Genomic DNA, 19,783 nt, shown 5'->3' on the forward strand with positions numbered 1-19,783 from the left:
GAAAAGCAGAGTTTATGAATTACAGGGTACAAAGTATTCTGTTAAATAACATGAACTGAGTCACAATTTGAAACAGATACATTTTGTTGCCTGCCTGTGTCTTTCCCCCTCTTATGTGGCTGGCTTAACATCTCAAAAAGCTTTCGTGTATCCTTAAGGATGAATGAAAAGTGAGACAGCCCCCCTTCTGTTTCCTGCAATTGGTTTATGCAGCTATATACCTGGGATGCATCTGATCTTATAATACAGTACAAGGCTTCACTTAAGCAGAGCTCAGAGCTTTACACTTGCTCTTTGCTTAGAGATTTTATTATTTTAATATGTGGCCCCAACCAAGGCATATTTTACTGGAAGCTCCATGAGTAAGTGTGCATAGGATTGTAAACTTAATCTAATTTAAGTATATATGTGTGTGTATCATCTATCTATCTATCTATCTATCTATCTATCTATCATCTATCTATTTATCTATCTATCTATCTATCTATCTATCTATCTATCTATATCTATCTATCTATCTATCATCTATCTATCTATCATCTATCTATCTATCTATCTATCTATCTATCTATCTATCTATCTATCATCTATCTATCTATCTAATCTGTCTATCTATCTATCTATCTATCTATCTATCTATCTATCTATCTTATATTTTGGAAAGTTGCTTATATCTTTACTATGCATTTAGGCATCTCTTAAATGTTATGACCAAATTTTGCATGATGTTTTCAGAGATCAAGGAGCAAGTTTTCATCTGTGTCTGGCTACAGTTGGACATCATTTTGAATCAAGAAGGTGGACTGCACTTTTCAAAACTGCACTGATTTTAATCACTACTTTCTAAACTGCAGACAACCAGGCAAACAATAATTCCACAAGGCACTGGAAACTTGTCTTTAGTAAAAGCTTTCTAATGACGGCTCAAGGAGCAACTCTTTCCTCCGTCCTTTTCCCATTGCTGTTGTAGGAAGGCCTGTTATGGGGAAATAGAAGGCTTGGACTTTCAGAATTGTGGGCTTGCAGGCCTCATCAAGGAAGGGGAAGCTTGAGTCAGAGCTGTGGAATACATGAAAATACCCCAGAACCAGGTAGACTGCAGTTGCTTAGGCAAAGTCTCAGCCCAAACAGGAATTCTTTTATGTCTCCTCCTGCCAAGTAGGGCCTAGTGGTCTGCCTAAGGAGGCAGCTATAGTCCTAAGCAGGAGAATACTCCTGTGCTGCCCAGTGAGGTGCTCCAAACTGCAGTTCTGGGCCTCACCAGAGAGGGAACTGCACAGATAGCTGAGGTTTCCAGTTGGGAATCTAGGCACTATATGGTTGTTACAATCCTCTGAGAGATAAGTCACCATTATCCCCAGTGTTCAGATTTTTAAGGTAGACACCAAAGGTATAGTGCACTGAGCTGGGATTTGGCTCCATATTGCCCAAGCTGAAAGCTCAAACCAGTGTACCACTACAGAAACTGGCATGTTTGTTTCCAATAATAAAAGACTGACTTGAAGTGTCTGAATAATCCCATAAGGATTTAAGAGCTTGCCTTTTTAATCAATTCACTTCAAGAATGCATGTGAGTCCCCTGAGCTTGTACCAGTCTTTCACTGGGAAGGGCATTGTGATAGATGGGAAGAAAATGAGTATATTGCCTGATGTGAATTGACTCAAAAAGTGCTACAAAAATGTTTAAACTTCTGCACGATATAAGCAGAAGCCAGTCTGTATAACAAAGAGGGCTTTTCAGAGTAGTATCATCAGGTAGCTTTCCATTCCACTGTGATTTGGCAGGTCTCTCTTGTAAATAAGGTGGAAGAGGCCAGCTGTGAGACTGTAACGTATCTTTGCTTCCTGAACTTTATGGCTGGGGTGTGAGGGAGAGAGAAATCATCTCTGTGTTCTTACGAATGTGACTCTCAGAGGTTGTGGAAGGGTCAGAGTATCAGGCAGCCAAAGGTTGGTAGGTGCTTGGCAGCTAGGTCTGTCGAGCCTCTCGCTGGCTGCCAATGCTAATGGAACAGAAAGGAGATCCAAGCTTTGCTCGCTGTGGAAAATGAACAACTTTCTTGTATTCACGTAGCTCTGGAAGCTGGCTGAAGCTTATACTTGGCTGTACAATGTTGGAACAGTGGTGTAACAGCCCAATAAACTAGTTTGCCTCATGAAAGCTATCCTTGCATTAGCCAAGAATGGATGCTGTTGTAAAAATCAGAAAGTGTGGAGGTTTTCTTGTGTTGTCATTGGCTTAATACTCAAATTTAAGCTCACAGGTTTTTTATGCTGTCTGGTGTGCTGTGTGCTGTACCGGTGTGCCTGTAACCATTTACCTCTCCCTGCATATAGTCTACTATTGTACATACTGAGCATATCTCTATTGCATCATTCCTTTCAATTACAGGGGGGTGATTGGTACCATCTTGAGCTATTAAGTTCATCAAACAAATGGGGAACAAGTACAAAACCTATAACCTCAAACACACACACACACACTCACTCTTAAGGTTCCCCCACCCCAGTGAGAAAGAAGCCCTCCTGAGAAATGGCTTCACTGCATACACTAAAAGCAAAGAGAAGGAAGCAGGAGCCCTGAATCCAGTATTCTGGCCACAGTGGTCCCAGTCCCAAACCCCATGCTTTAGCAGAAGCACTTAAATGCACACAGCTGCATGAAGTCTGCAACTTCGCATGATCGACTTGGAGACCACATGGAATGCCTATCTGTGTGTATGCAGCTGTATGCTCAGTCCTGTGACAGCAATTTGTAATTTAACTGTTTTTCATGCTGGATTTTAAAATGTTGTAACACGCTCTGGAACCTGCTGGTGAAGCGTGGCTAATAAATTTAACAGCAGCAACTATGAGAATAATGCAGGCCTCCCTTTCAGACAGCCCAGCAAATGCTCTATGCACATGGAAACAACTTCTGAACAGGGTTTCTGGTCCATTATTCATCAGGTACATCCTCTGTGTTGCCTAAGGCTCTATGGATCACATCATGACTTTCTAAGAGATCATTATCGCTTTTAGGTAAAGGTAAAGGGATCCCTGACCATTAGGTCCAGTCATGGATGACTCTGGGGTTGCAGCGCTCATCTCGCTTTATTGGCCAAGGGAGCCGGCATACAGCTTCTAGGTCATGTGGCCAGCATTACTAAGCCATTTCTGGCAAACCAAAGCAGTGCACGGAAACGGCGTTTACCTTCCCACCCTAGCGGTACCTATTTATCTACTTGAACTTTGACGTGCTTTCGAACTGCTAGGTTGGCAGGAGCTGGGACTGAGCAACGGGAGCTCACCCCGTCATAGAGATTTGAACCGCCGACCTTCTGATCGGCAAGCCCTAGGCTCTGTGGTTTAACCCACAGCGCCAACCGCATCCCATTATCACTTTTAACAACTGAGAAATCAACAGTTTATTTATTCATTAAAATTTTTATACTGCCCTTTATCCACAGATCTCAGGGTGGTTCACCACATAAATTTAGAGGGATATGTGCTCTATGCATTAATGCAGCAGCCCTCAAAGTAGATATTGCCCATATTTTGGCAGATAAAGTTCATCGCTTGGGATCCTTCTATTTTTTATTTTTATTTTTGTTTCTTTGCCTTCAAGGATCCCCCCCCCCCAAGTGTTATTTCAAATCTTGTTCAATTTTGCTATGTGCGAAATTTATATCTATATTTGGGCATTATGAAGTATAATATAATTTCCTTTGCTCGTCTGATGACAAGTACTTCAAGAATCCTAATACTAACATGAAGAATAGATAGATAATAACACAAGGAAGCTGCTTCCTTGCTCAAGTTGTCCTATCCTGTCTAGTGTTTCATGTTGCAAGCAGTTAAGCTGTCCTTCACACACACACATTGGGACCACACAGATGCAGAATTTATTCTTTTACATCTTGTTGAGATTGTTCTGTTAAGGCTCAGATGATTCCAGCTCCTGGTATGTAGTGCAACCAATTTGTGTTGAATGCAGTTGTTTTATATATAAAAAACAAAACAGTGGGCAAAGAGAGGGAACTTTTTAAGGAAATGAGTAAGTCTGCAGTTTGTTCCAGGGATCAGTTACTGGGAAGCATTAGCAAAGTTGAGCGCAGTGACTAATGCTCTGCATGTTTTTCATTTAGATGTGACGCTTGACACAGTCTGTCAGCGTAAACTTTCTAATAGTGAAAAATAATTGAAAGCTGAATGAACAAATAAACAAGACAACAAGTTTTGCATGTGACGATGTCTTCCCTACTTTTACTGACAAGACATGGTCTCTCACAAGATTCTCACAATTCTCACAAGAATTGCCACCCTATCAAAATGACTCTAATAAATGGCTGACTTGCTTCCTTTTTATGTTGTTTGCATGCTGGATGTGGGAGTGAAGAGTTGAGTTTATTTATGTGCTGGCTTGCAAGGAATTTGTTTCAAAATAGAATAGTGCAAGAGCTGACTGGAAGAATGTACAAAGCCATGCTCTCTCTTTGGTTTGCCCTGTTGCTTCCTACAGCATAACTGGAAATTGAAACATAAAACTGTGCGGCTTAAAAGCATTAGATAATTATCAGCTGTTGTAGCTGTGATAGTTCTATTTTAAAACAGAAGCTCATAATGGAAAATGCAGATTAAACAAATACCACACATCTGGAATGCAAATGACAGAGGGAAGGGGAGTCAGCGGTAAAACATTAGAAATATGCACAAGAGGCATTGCAGAACTGCAAACAGGTGCTTTTAAAAACTGAAAATAATATTTATATTGTAAACACTTTAAGAAAAGAAAATGTCTGGAATGAATATGTGAAGCATAAAAGTAAGCAGAAAGGATGTGTGCACTGACGTATTAGGCACGTGAACTTTTTGCGACTTTGTACACCTCTTTCCTTGACTATTGCTCCATTCTGTGAATGGCTGGTGAGAAAAGAAGTATCCAGCACTCATCTTTGTCTGCTCTTTCCTTGCAAGATCCTTCCCTGGGGACTATTCCTCTTTGGAGAATTTACTGTGCTTTTGAGTTAATTAGTTAAATGTGTGGCTACTGTTTCTGTGTCTGCTGACTCCAAATTCCTCTCAGCAACACGCCCCCCCCCATGACTTCAGTGGGAGCCACCTGCTGGCAGAAATCTGAGTTCCCAATGCATTGGCTGCCCACTGGCTTTGAAAGAGGATTAGAGAAACAGTTGAAGGAAGGGTTCTTATCTAGAACAAGACTTTGAACTGGTTATTCTTTTAAATTTTGTTTTTTGTTGTTTTTGTTGTTTTTGTTTTAGTTGTGCAACTTCCGCAGTTCAGTATTATGGATTTTGAAAGTGGAATTTATATTATACCAATTTTACCTTAGAGGTTTCTGTTGAAATATGAAGTGGTATATACATTATATAAGCAAGCAATATAAATTTGTCAAAGTCCAGTTAGTCTGGAGGTGCAAACCCTTTGTTTGGCTATCAATCATGGTAGAAGAATAACGTCCCCAGCACATTATTTTCTACACTTTGAGAAAGAAGAGGAGAAGTGGCAGCTGTGGTCTTAAAAAAATTCTGCTTGTTTGTCTATCTGCTATGTTGCCTATATTCAGTGCTTTTCTTCTAGAAAAAGGGGGACATACTCACCGTGAAGCTGTTACAATAAGTGTTTTTAACCCATGCTGTTCTTCTAGAAAAAAGGTGCCGGTACTGTGTATACTTGAGTACCCCCAGAAAAATGTTATTCCAGCCTCATGGTCATCTTGAAGTGTGGATACCAGAACTGAGCACAATATTCCCAGTGCAGTCTCACTGTAGATTCATTTACCACCAGCCTAATAGTTGGCAGCTTTATTTCCAACCCCTTTCTTATTGACATAGATTTAACCGTTTTCACTCCTGCCACAGAGGTCAATATTTTTTGTTGCAGTGTCTACCATGACTCTAAAATCTCTATCCTTGGCAAGTGCCACCAGTTCAAAACGTGTGAAGTTGGGATGTCCAGAAACTGATAACCTTATTCAGCAGTCTTTGGACTCAAAACCTTTTTGAAAATCTAAGCACACAATGTCAACCGGATCACCCCCTACTCATTTGCCTATTGACACTCATTGTCATTTCCTGTTCAGTCTCTCTCTTGTCCAACCTGACAACTGACTTCCACTGTTGACATCTTTGGTTTAACTGTCAACACAGCATATTTTCAAAATATATGCAGTTCTTTCAACAATGTGACCTCTATGTACGTGTTGGTTTTGCAGCCCTATATGGGCATTTCAGCACATTTAAGCAAAGGTGACAGGACAAATGAAACTGTCTCACCGCAGCAAGCAATTGTATGACTGTTGCATCCAGTGAACAAGAAACATTGTCACCCACAGGTTTGCGAATGACAAACCCAATGAATTTGTACCAAGGGCACACATGCAACACAGTTTGCCCTTCGTTTCCTTTTCATTTGCTCCTTAATAAGGTGTACTCTTTATGTACTCATGGCTCTTTCAGTAAATTCTTCCAAGTTGTTGGGGTAGGTCTCCTTAAAGATGACTTGGTTGCCTAAACAGACCATGTGGTAATGATAACTTATTGCATTAATATACATCTGGAGTGCAGGAAGGTACTGGGAATATATCGATCTATTAAACAATGACACAGGGAAAATACACCACAGTGCTTAAAACAGCACCACTCAGCATACTTTTCATTCTAAGTATATTTAAGTGAATCAGATCAGACTAAGAGTAAATTTTGACATAAGTTTCCTTGGCATTCCTAAAGGGGCTTTTGCTTGGTCACAGTGACTGTGGCATTTTATTGTGCAATAAAATGATTCATTCATGGTTAAAAAAAAAAAATGGCACGGGGACAGAATTTTTAAAAAGGTTTTAAAGGTTGTTTTTTTCTTCTGACTCCTTAAACTGGAATGTACTTTAGAGCTCTGCTCATCTGTAAGCCAACATTTGTCTTAAGAATTTTTATTGTCTCTCTTTCTCTCCCCATTTCTCCCACTCCCTCTATTCTGCAGATATACACTGACTGGGCAAATCACTATCTAGCAAAATCTGGCCACAAGCGGCTGATCAAGGACTTGCAACAGGACATTGCCGATGGAGTTCTGCTAGCAGAAATCATCCAGATCATTGGTAAGATCTGTGCTCTGAGCCACAGCATGATCTGACTTCTGGCTTAGGAAGGAAAAGGCAATAGAAGTAGAGCCAGCTTAACTGTAAGATGGGTACCAAATAGAGAGCCGTGACTTGGCCTCCAATTTCTCCTAGATTTTATATATATGTGTATGTGTGTGTGTGTGATAGATATGTTTGTGTCTGCTCCACCATTCTTTTAAGGGCCAGAAAACTGTTTCACACACTTGGCATTGTTTAAAATGAATGCTTCATTAAGCCATATGTCTCCAATGTGTGCATTTTATTAGCTGGAGTGGTTTATACTTTCTGAGATGCCTTGAAACTGTATCCTGATCCCACAAAGACAATTGTGGACGATTTCATGTCAGCAGTCATTTGGCAGGGGCTGGAGAATTGGTAGCAACCTCCTTTTGCACTTCCCCTTTGCATGATTTGTGCATGGGGAAGGAACTGCTGTTAACAAGGCAGATTGTTACTGTGTAGGGTTTCAGTGTGCTTAGAGCAAAGTTCAGGATCTACAAAATTCTTGTACGTCTGTTTACTTTCTTCTTTGTGGTCACATAGTTTACTCTGACTTTTTTTTTTAAACCCTCACTGTTTTCCTTCAGCAAATGAAAAGGTTGAAGATATCAATGGCTGTCCTCGAAGCCAGTCTCAAATGGTAAGAATAAATCAGATTTTTGTGTTATGATGTAACATCTGAGCTTTACTGGATTGTGTACTACTGGCTATTCATTTTGCTTTATGTTGATTATGCTATGCATATTTCCTTTGGCTTTTTGAAAACATAGTCTTGGTTTGTTATCTTTGGATAGAAGCAAGTTCAGGGTATAAGGGAGCTGAAAAACACCATTAGCATTGACTATTAGATTAATTATGAATGTATTTATTTCAACTTATTTCTATGTTACTCAGATTTATATGGATAATTTCAATTCCAAAGCTGCTTTAAAGACAGAAAATAGCAGAACCAATTTTGAGTGGAGTCTTTGTGTCTGGACTACTGGTTTGAAATAAGGCGTTTGCCAACTCTTAATGAATATAAATAGCCTCTCTGCTTGTCCACAATGAAGTCCAGTTAAATCGTCTGAGAAGTATCTCTTGAGACATGTGTAACCTTCTGCTGGAAGAGGCTGAGCTAAAACCAGCAAGTACTTGAAAGTCAGGATATATCCCAAGGCAATTAGTTTCCCATCCAGAAGTGGGACTTAAATTTTGTACTCTTTATTGATTAGCAGTGTCTGTGGCTATAAAGAGAATTCATTGTAGAATGTTGTGGAAATAACACATGTAATCTCCCTTTCCCCAGATCTCTCAGTTAATTTTCTCCCCACTTGTTTGTTTTTTTAATGACATTTGTAGACTCCTATAGGATTGTTCTAATTGCTTAGCGGCATAATGACACTGTATGTTTTAGCTGCTAATCATATCTCTGCTAGATAGTTGAGAAAGGAGGCTGCTAACATTCAGTGTGACACAGGAAGCTGCAGATGCTAAAATTAACTCTTCATTGACAAGCTGCTTGCTGGGGCAAAACTAAGCAGCAGGTGTTGATCATCCTTGAGAGAAAGACGGCTAATTCAAGTTGAGCTAATAACTTTTGTGTGTTTCTGCCAGTATGCCCATTAAGAAACAAAAACAAACAGTGAAACGATAAATTCAGGATCTTATTACATAAACATTGCAGTTAAGTTCACTCCTATATGGCACCAGGCATCTTACATTAAAATTAAGAAATGCCTAGGAAATAGTGATACAGGGCAGTAAGGAAGGGGGCAAGAAGGAAGACCATAATTTTCTAATTCCTGTACATGTCTGCTCAGAAGTCAGCTCCACTGAGTTCAGTGGCACATTCCCAGGCCAGTGTGTATAAGATTGCAGCCTAAGTGTAATCTGACCTATTCCAGGCAGCTCTTAGGGGCATAAGCCAGTGTGAGTATTGGTTGGTTCAGATTACTACTTCCACATAGTTTCACGTGATATCTTGCTTATGTGACATCCCTGTGGTCCTAGAGCTTCCAAGGGACAAAATTATCTCTGGGTGGGTCAATGCCTCCGTCCAAGAAGTGCAAGACTCTTTCTAGACAAGCTGCTAAATAGCCATTTGGCTTTACATGGGGCTGCTCTTTAAGAGGGTTTCGAAGCTGCAACTAGGGCAGAATGCAGCAGTGAGCCTGCTTCTGGATGTACAGTCTAAAAAGACCTTTATTGGTTGCCAAATCACTACTAAGTGGAAATTAAGCTGTTAACACTGACATATAATTCTTTAAATGGCTTGGATCCCAGGTATGTGAACCCCTTCTTCCACGTTGAACCTGTTTGGGTGATAAGATCTGCAGGATAAGATCTCATGCATCATCTGTGGTTTGATGATGCATGAAAGGGCCTTCTCTGTGTTGACCCCCAGCTTGTGAAATGACATTCTTCTCATGATGCACCTTACACCATCACTGAGTGCTTTTTTAAACAATTGGTCAATACAGGCCTTTGTTCAAGTGAGTGTCTTCTCTTCTCCTGCATTGCTCTTCTGTACTCTTCTGCTTTGTTAAGTTTGTTACTAGTCAGTTTTGTGGGTTTAAAAAAATATTTCTAAATGATGATTTATACCTGTTTTAACTGTGATATTTTTGTAAACTGTCATAGAACTCTTTGGTGAAAGGAAGGCAATAAATAAATGACTAGGTGTCCCCCCCTCCCCAAGCATATTGCAATGAGCAAATCTGCCTCTAGGATGAAGAACCTTGTGGGGAAATAAGAGAACCCCTGTGAGGCTCCTACATATAAAATAACTATGTCCATTATTTTCCCTTCTTCCCACCTCACCACTCTGTCTTGGATTTCCATATGGTGAGACAACCATGGAGACCCAGGTTCTGATTCCCAATCATCTGTGAACCTCACTGAGTGATTATGGTCTTGTCGTGGTCTCTCAAGCCTACCTCACAGGGTGGTTATGATGTGAAGATAAAGGGAGAGTGAGAGAGACAGGGAGAACTATCTTAAAATGAAAAGAAACAGCTAAAAGAGATGTTGTGAAAATGGGCAGCTTTCAATTATTTCCATATTGACTAAGCAAACACACCTTCTTATTGTGACAAAGAAACAACATGACTTTGTATGATAATATTTTAATGCTTTTTAACGGTTACTTACAGAGTTGGCAAGAAGGGTAAAGGACCTTTGATTTTTGCCTAGACATGTGCAACTGTGAACACAACATGGACAAAGTCAACATATAAAGTAAACATGGCCTAGAGAGATCAACAAAGTCATGCTTAATTTCAGGGAATTTCCCCCAACAAGAGGGAACTGGTTAAAGGGAAGCTGAAGGAGAGAAAGGGCATTCAGATCCTTTGGGAAAGCTTGTATGCAATTTCAAATGGAAGTACCTTAGATCAAATATTTGAGACAATGATCAGGGAGAACAGGGCCAGATGTGTAGTATGGTCCAACTTGCCCTGATCCTGCAAGCTTCATCTGCTGCTACTTTCTGTCCTTATCCCTGCAATGTTCCTCAGAGCAGGATAAAGGCAAAAGCAGTTCAGCTCTCCCAGTCCTAGTGTCAGACCTCGGTATCTCAGATTTCACTGGTGTCCTGTGCAACCCCCCAAAACCAGCACACCTCACCTCTGGCCTTCCATTGGATGTCATAGCCGTGGTGCCTGCTGCAGCGCCCCAGAAGCTCTGCTCTCCTACATCCACCTTTGCCAGTTCCCGGGAGAGTGCAACTCCCACAGTGAAGGGAGCCCCCAGGAGCCTTCCCTCTCTGTGAGACTCATGCACAGAACATCCTTTTTCTGCTGGGGAACGGACTGGGGCAACAAATTCCAGCATCCTCAGTGTGCTTATGTCACATGGTTCCCGATGAAGCGGAGGCTCACTAAGGGCCTTCTCCCTTGGTGGGAATAGCATGTGCAGCATCATTTTCATGTTGGGGATGCTGGGACTTGCAGTTGTAGTTGAATCCTCTCCAGTTGGATGATACCTGAAAGCTGCAATCTCCCTCTCTCTTTCTCTCTCTCTTTGCCTGACTAAAGGTAAGCTTTTTTCTCCCCTATCCCGAATGGAAAGGAGGATGCATAAATGGTGGTTTCAGGTATATTGTTGTTGTTGTTTTTATTAAGTTTAAAGGATCTCAGGGTGGCAAATACATATTTTTTAAGAAAATAAATACAGTTTTCAGAAAGCCGACTTTTATTGAACAGTTAAAAAATTGGAAAAGCATTCACCGCTAATACTTTCAAGATTGCCAGGAACAGTGCCTTTCAACCATCAAGTCTGGATAAAGAGGAAAGTTATTAAATGAACAACAATAATGGGGGAGGCAGATTCACCTCACCAGCGAAGGCCAACCCACAAACAGAACTACTAGTGAAAAGATCCTGTTATGGATCAGTGCCAACAGGGCCAACAGGGCAGTGGCCAATGCTGACACAACCAACAGGGCAGGGGTGCCAACTTGAATGGTATAGTGGGGAGGGAGAGATAATAGCAGCCCCACACAATTGATCACAAGATATGGCATGCACACACCACTTGAATGACAATGGCCACCAACTTTGTGGGAGCTGGCCCCTTCAGATATTTTGCTGGCAGAGGCAAACTCCTTGGAGTTTGCTCCTATGCAGCAGGGCTTCTCTTGCCAATTATAAGGCATGAAGCGGTTTCTTAAGCACTTTTGAGGAATTTGTCTGTAGAATTATAGAATTGTAGAGTTGGAAGGGACCATGAATAATAATAATTTATTATTTGTACCCCGCCCATCTGGCTGGGTTTCCCCAGCCACTCTGGGCGGCTTCCACAGAGACCAAAAATACACTAAAATGTCACACATTAAAAACTTCCCTGAACAGGGCTGCCTTAAGATGTCTTCTGAATGTCAGGTACTTGTTTATCGCTTTGACATCAGATGGGAGGGCGTTCCACAGGGCGGGCACCACCACCGAGAAGGCCCTCTGTCTGGTTCCCTGTAGTTTGCTTCTCGCAATGAGGGAACCGCCAGGAGGCCCTCGGTGCTGGACCTCAGCGTCCGGGCAGAACGATGGGGTTGGAGACGCTCCTTCAGTTATACTAGGCTGAGGGCTTTCAAGGTCAGCACCAACACTTTGAATTGTGCTCGGAAACGTACTGGGAGCCAAGGTAGGTCTTTCAAGACCGGTGTTATGTGGTCTCGGCGGCTGCCCCCAGTCACCTAGCCATCTAGTCTAACCCCCTGCAATGCAGGAATCTCAACCAAAGCATCCATGACAGGTGGCTTGCAATGTGTCTTTTAACCTTGTCTCCTTTTCAGAGCAGCACTTGTTGATTCATTCACTCTTATCTCAAAAAGGCTTTCTCAGTCTGGAAATGGTTCACAAAAGAAAAGCAGCTAAAACGATATTGGGCTTAGGACAGAAGGATGAAGCTTATATGGCTTTTAGTTTATTAAGAAAGACCTTTGAGAGGATCATGAAACTGGCTTATAACATGATGAGTGTGTGTGTGGGGGGGGGGGAGACAAGGTTTTTTCTTCATTGTACTAAAACCAGGATACCCAATGATATTGATTGTATGTTTGTTCTGAATCTGGACAGACAAAAAGAAATTACTATTTCACGCAGTGCATAGTTAGCTTATGGAATTCAGTGCCATAGAATGTGATGGTGGCTTAAAAATATTAGACCTATTTTTATTTTTATTTTATAAAGCAAGGGTTTAACCAGTATAGTTAGTGGGTTGCCACTTTTAAAACTTTTTAAATACTTTGTAGAACTCAGTAATCTTTGGAGAACAAGTTCGTTTGCTTTTTCAGACCTTCCTGTAAAAGAAAGAAAGAAAAGAAAGCATCTATTGTAAAGCTGTATATGTAAAAGAAAGAGAACTCCAAGGATGTTATCTATGATTCTGGGCCTCTCCAGACTGCAGGTGTATTCTGCAATATGTCCTTGATACAGTGCATTAGTGGTAGACTCTGGTTCTACAATGCTTCTCCAGTGCCACAACATTGTTGCAGTCCAGAACAATTTTGGTATTAAAAATTAAGGGATTTCAGCAGGAAGTGATGGGATATGCACTGATTGGAAATGAAGCAGTATGACTACCTCAACATTCTGCAGGCACAAAGAGTATTGAAAGCTGGATTGCATGTGACTGCCCTAATACCAAAATGAGCACAAATCATAATGAATGTGCAATAAAAAGGATGTCTGGAAGGGTAGCCTGTAGCCTGTCCCTATAGGCTGCAATTCCATACCCACCACCCAGAGGTATGTGAGCTCAATTTAACGTAATAGGACTTATTTCTCAACAGCAGGTGTTGGAGAAGCTTTTTCAGCCCAAGAGCTGCATCCACAACTTACCTGTGCCCCATTTTTGACTGGTGGGTGGGATACTCACCTGTCAATCATAAGCAGGCACAGGCTTATGTCCAATCTTAGTACTGTAGCCCCAGAGCACTGAATCTGGAGATAAGCCTCTGATTGCTCTAAAATACAGTAGACATAGGTTTATCTCGTCTTAGGACTGTGGGGTCCTAGTGCTAAGATCAGAGATTAAAAGCTGTTGGCTTTTATCACCACAGAATAAGTCAGCAGACAGACCAGGATGGTAAAAGGTAGCATGCCCCAAAAGTGATTAATATTGTGACCACCCATGAAAGTGAACGATCTTCTCTTAAGTTTGGCCCAGTTAAATTTTAATGGGAAATTGTTTTGATTTAATAGCTTTCAGGCAATGGGTTTGGAGGAGTGGGGGAGAAATGAGAAAACAAAAATGTATAGAGCAATTTAATATGCAACATTACTTTTAAATTCTTTATTTTTAAAATGGTCAATAATTAGAATCTTAGTTTTCTGTGAAATATTTCAAAATCTGGAAATTGTTAAAAGTTCTAGCAAAGCCTCTAGGCAGCCAGTCTGCTTCTTATTAAAGGGATGTTGCCAAGGCTAGCAGTTAGGTTAGTCATAGTTGTACAACTTTTTTTTTAAAAGGAAATGTTTAGCTTCAGATTAGTCAAATCTTCAAAGCCCTGCAGATTAAATGTGAAATGACCAAATCTATAAATATCCTTATGATATTGACGGTGCCTTTCTGAAGAGTGCTAATTTATACCAACAAAGAAAGAAATTCTGAAGATTAAAAGGCCTATTTTCCCTCATGGCAGGCAGGAGAGAAGCCCAAGGCATTTGCTGCATGGGTTAGAGGACAAGATGGCTCCCCTCAAATTTCGTGAACAAAAGCCAACAGGACTGGCATTTAAATATTTCTTTAAAACTGGTGACGGGACATAATATTCCACTGTATCTGAGAACAGCAGGCTAGCTTAGGTGGTACCAGATAGACCACACAGGCAGCGCTCTCCTCATTTTGTTGGCATCTGTCTTTCTCAGGAGACAATGGAGTGTACCTCTGGGGGTGAAGTCAAACTGCTAGAGAATCCCAGTGGCTGCTGTGGCTGCAGAGACTGGTAGCTCATTACTGCTGCCTACTGTGGTGTTTTTGCTGTGGTGTTTTTGCATCAAAGTGACCTCTCAGGGGCACAAGCCTGGGCAGTGTGTATGGACATCCTGGGATGCCCAGATGACAAGACCCCATCCCTGGCGTCACTGATGTGGTTCAAAGGAAAGCAGAGCAATACGTTTGGCACCAACTTGGCTGCAGGAGTTCCCGGAAGGAAGCGTACAAGGCGCCATCCAACCATCTTAGGGACTCTACTCCAGATTTGTGTAGAGTTTACTCCTTAGCCTTTTCTTCTTCCTAAGGTATCCCACAAGGCAGCAAAGGATCTGGGTTGAGTGCACTGGCAACCAATTAGTCTCTGGGCCCAAATCAAAGTGCTGGTTTTGACCTATAAAGCCTTAAATGGCTTAGGACTGCTGTACCTCAAGGACTGCCTCTTGCCATATAAAACGACCCAAGAGATCTGGAGGGTGACAATATGAGAATGGGCCTTTTCTGTGTTTGCTCCCCGTTTGTGGGATGCTCTCCTCAGGGAGCTTTGGCTGGTTCCTTCATTGCATATCTTTAGGTGAAGTATTTCTCTTTAACTGGGTGTTCAGCTGATTAACATTACAGTGGTACCTCAGGTTACATATGCTTCAGGTTACATACGCTTCAGGTTACAGACTCCGCTAACCCAGAAATAGTACCTTGGGTTAAGAACTTTACTTCAGGATGAGAACAAAAATCATGCTCCGGCGCCGTGGCAGCAGCAGGAGGCCCTGTTAGCTAAAGTGGTGCTTCAGGTTAAGAACAGTTTCAGGTTAAGAATGGACCTCCGGAACGAATTAAGTCCTTAACCCGAGGTACCACTGTATATGGCTTTTAAATGTGTGTGTGGAAGTGCGGGGTTATTGGTTTGTTTTTGCTCTATCATGTATATTTTGTATTCTGCTTTTGTATTTTTATGTTGTGAACTGCCTTGGCGTCTTTAGATAAAGGACAGTATACAAATGTAATAAATATTAATAATATAATTTACGTACATTGCTAGTGAATTGGGCCTGTATTGGTTGCATTACATTGCATTGTGTTGTCGGTAATGTGATTTAGTAAAATTGGCATGCCTTGTAACAAAAATACAGCAAACTATTCACAATTACACTGTTTGTTTTCTGAATGTGTTTATCTGAGCACAAAAGTATGCTATAATCAAACTCTGTTAGTTGGCCTTGTAAACATACCAAGACAGTAGTTGACTCTAAGAAATATTCTAGGCACACCTGTTTGTTGCAGGAATGATTAAATTTCTTTCAGGGTAACAGAAGGATTAGAAAAATATGTCGGATTCATCAAAGTCTATTTATATGATTGTTTGAAAGGAAACATTTTAGCATGCTAAAGATACAAAGAATGTGCAGAATGCTACCCACTGCTTAAAATAACATCAATAGCAATATTATATAAACTCCCCCCCTTCAATGTGTATTATTAAACTGAAATTCAGAACCAATGTAAGCTGGACTTGGGATAAATGATACAATGATACGTCTCTATACAGCTATGAAACAAATAGCTACCATATTCCCAAGGAACAGAAACAAGGGTCTTGATTTGACTTGCAATTTATCTGCCTAGACCTTAAGAGGCCTGACTCACAAGAAACAAAATGCTTGAAGCAGCAGGCACCAAACAACTCAGGTTTATTCAAATAAGATATATTACTACATGAATGCTGACTTAAGCACTTCCACTTTCTCTGTTGGCAGTAGCAACAAATAGGAACAAACACCCCACCATCAACAACATAGAAGAGAGAAGCTTAGACGCTAAGCAGTCGGCAGTTTGAATCCCCGCGACGGGGTGAGCTCCCGTTGCTCGGTCCCTGCTCCTGCCAACCTAGCAGTTCGAAAGCACGTCAAAGTGCAAGTAGATAAATAGGTACCACTCCAGTGAGAAGGTAAACGGCTTTTCTGTGCGCTGCTCTGGTTCACCAGAAGTGGCTTAGTCATGCTGGCCACATGACCTGAAAGCTGTACGCCGGCTCCCTCGGCCAATAAAGCGAGATGAGTGCCATAGCCCCAGAGTTGGTCACGACTGGACCTAATGGTCAGGGGTCCCTTTACCTTTTAATGCATTCATGGCACAGCAATGTCCCTTCATTCCACCCTCTCCTGCAGTTTCCTTTAGAGCACAGGCTTCTTAGTCAAAAGACCACTGTTTCAATTTCTGGAGTCTCCAGGTAGGGCTGGGAAAGTCTTTAGTCTGAAATCCTGTCTGTGTAGAATGGGGTAGTCAACCTTTTTATACCTACCGCCCACTAATGCATCTTTCTTGATGGTAAAATTTCCTTACCACCCACCAGTGCTCGATAGAAGGAGGATTCAGCTTGTGATGTAGAATCCCCTACCACCCACCTAGAATCCTGAAATGCCCACTAGTGGGTGGTAGGAACCAGGTTGACAACCCCTGGTGTAGAATATTGAGCTAGATAAACCAATAGTCTGAATAAGTATAAAGCAGCTTCCCGTGCACCATATTGTGCTAACCTCTTGTTCCAGCGGAAGTCAGTGCAAGGATTCCTGCTGGTGCAATGAGAACTCCCCCTTCTCCCCTTGCGTGCTCCCTGCTGTCCCCAGATTTGCTCTTTAGGATTGGGCGATTCCACTACCAGAAGAGATTTAGGGGATGATTGAGATTGTTGAACCACATTGTCTAATTGTGAGTTAGACTGAGATGAAAGTTCCAAAATTGGCCCCTAGTCTCAGTCCCCCCCCCCCTTTGCCACCATTGCTTATTTTTCAGTGGTGGTGTGTCAACCCCAGCAGCTGAAGACTGCATTTTTTAAAACCACCAGTTTTAAATGTTTCTCTGTCCTTGGACATATAACTCCTCACTACTACCACCACCACCAACAACAACAACTAATAGCCTTGGGCTTTCCATCAAGTAGGGCATTCTAAGTTCTGTTAGCAAACTGTGACATTTCACAGCAGTATCTATTCATCTTTGCGGCTGGCCTTGGGATAGCATTTAATCTCTTGTTCAGTATCATTTCCTCAAAAAAGCCTGCCCAGAAGGAGTTCTGCATACCTGGTGTTATTTGTTTCTAAGCAGAAATATTTCACCAACATATCATGCATAGCTGTCGTTTGTATACCTGCTTCCTTGTTATTTGGTCATGCTGAGTTTTAGGTTTATCTGCTGCAAATACTCAAAAGTACTTAACCTTGTCTGGAAACCTGACTGACTTAGCAAACTTTATAAGCTGATAACATGCACCCAGGAGGTCTACATAACAATGAGGGGGGGGGGAATCTCATTGATGTAGTGAGTGCTTAAGATGGTTGACTGCCTTGCTGATTTTCCTCCTAGGAAATTATAATTCTCTTCTGCATGTGTCTCACAGCTTCAGAAAGATATAAAGAGAAGCAGAAGACTGAAAAAGGTGAAGGAAAGGTGGGGGAATCACTTATATCCAAGGACAGAAAAGGTTACGCAAAGACAGGGGAAAGGTTTTTTGGTTAAATCAGTATGCTGGAGGCAAATGGGGTATAATCAGTCAGGCATACACAAGGGCAAGAACCCCAAGGAGTGTAAGGGAAGATATTTCATTTCACAAAGGACTTTAAAACAGGAGCCAGGGATAATGGGAGTTCAGCAACATCTGAAGTGCCACAGTTTAGCAAACCCTGTTGTAAAATAGCCAGTCTGAACAACAGTCACTTAAGGACATGCACACTGTTAAGATCATATTCATGGAAGACAATCTTAATTGGGTACAAGTGATCTGACTGGTGGAAGGGCACCAGCAGTGGAAGGCCTCATTAGGGAAATGATTTCAGTTTAAGAACAGACTTCCGGAACAGATTAAGTTCATAAACCGAGGTACCACTGTACTTGAGTATTCAGTTCAATTCACACACCTAGAGATGGAGGGATGATGGCTGCCACATGACACACAAAGGGATTAAGCATCGCTTTCCACATTAGCATTATGAAATAATGGAGCTTCATAACATGTACAGTGGTACCTCGGGTTAAGAACTTAATTTGTTCTTAACCTGAAGCACCACTTTAGCTAATGGGGCCTCCTGCTGCCACTGTGCCACTGCACGATTTCTGTTCTCATCCTGAAGCAAAGTTCTTAACCTGAAGCACTATTTCTGGGTTAGCGGAGTCTGTAACCTGAAGCGTATGTAACCTGAAGCGTATGTAACCCGAGGTACCACTGTACTTCTTCCCTTTGGTACGATAGCTTGGATCCTAACTAGACTTACGCTTGCTGGAGTATCTCCACCCCATCCCCGGATGTTCACACTTGCAGAAGGAGGGTGGTTATTTTCATTGATTCCCTTTCCCCCAGCAGTCCCTTGTACACTCTGAAAATGTGCTTCAGAGTGTTGGGGGCCTCTCCAGACCGGCATGAGAGGTGACACAGGTCACCTCCTGTTGAGTCAAAATAGCCTCCTGTGTTTTGCCAGTGGCATTTTCTGTTGGATCTCAGCCCTAGACCTCAGGACCATGAGTTAAGATTAGTCAAGAATCTCCTAAAAGTTGAATACGCAGAGAAACTGGAAAAGACAAGCAGGTAACAAAAGTGCATATGATCGATGGAAAGCCTTTATTTGTCTCTGTGAATATTTCATGTCAAATACCCTTCCTATCCAATTTGAGGATATTGTGCTTAGATTTCCCCAAGAAAAGACTGCACACTCCCCAAATGCGTTTAACAGACTCCATATCACAACTTCATAAATGCTGATTTTTTAAAAAAGAAAAAAAAAGAAAGAAGAAGCATTATTGTAGGGTGGAAGTTGTGTGTGTGTGTGTGTGTGTGTGTGTGTGTGTGTGTGGACATCTTGTCCAGCATCCAAGCTCTTCATCAATCTTTGGGGCTTTTAAATCTACTTTTGGCAATGGATGCAAAAACACAGAAACATAACAAATCTATCTTTTAATCGTTAATCGTTGTCACATTTCCTTAGAAGTGTCCCTCATTTCTTTAAATAAAATACTTCTCTAAGCGTGCTTAGGATTCTGGGCTCTCACCAGTATAATTTCTTTAGTAAAGGCTTGAGAATCTGGCAGATTGTCATATTTATGGAACTGATTAATCTCAGGGAAAGGAAGGAATAATATATAGTTGTATTAGTCATCATTAATTATCCTATGTACATGCTATAATTCATTATGTTTGGAAGCAGAGAAGGTGCAATCTGCCAGAGGAAGGAGATGAAAGCAACTCTTAGTAATACGAAAATCAAT

At 41.5% G+C, this 19,783-nt stretch overlaps 1 protein-coding gene across 8 annotated transcripts in view; it reads left to right on the plus strand.

Annotated features, from left to right (window-relative positions):
* NAV3 (neuron navigator 3) overlaps positions 1 to 19,783 on the plus strand; it is a 441,074-nt gene that overhangs the window by 262,234 nt on the left and 159,057 nt on the right. For 7 of the 8 annotated variants that reach the window (XM_083400914.1, XM_083400916.1, XM_083400917.1 and 4 more), the window contains 2 exons: positions 6,979 to 7,096; positions 7,708 to 7,760. In XM_083400914.1, the coding sequence (XP_083257040.1) occupies positions 6,979 to 7,096; positions 7,708 to 7,760 (171 nt within the window). Of the gene's footprint in view, positions 1 to 6,978; positions 7,097 to 7,517; positions 7,761 to 19,783 lie in introns of those variants that run through there. The other variant, XM_083400918.1, reaches the window with a different exon arrangement.

The sequence above is a fragment of the Podarcis tiliguerta genome, assembly GCF_965153285.1.
Source record: "Podarcis tiliguerta genome assembly, chromosome: 10".
Lineage (NCBI taxonomy): Eukaryota > Metazoa > Chordata > Lepidosauria > Squamata > Lacertidae > Podarcis > Podarcis tiliguerta.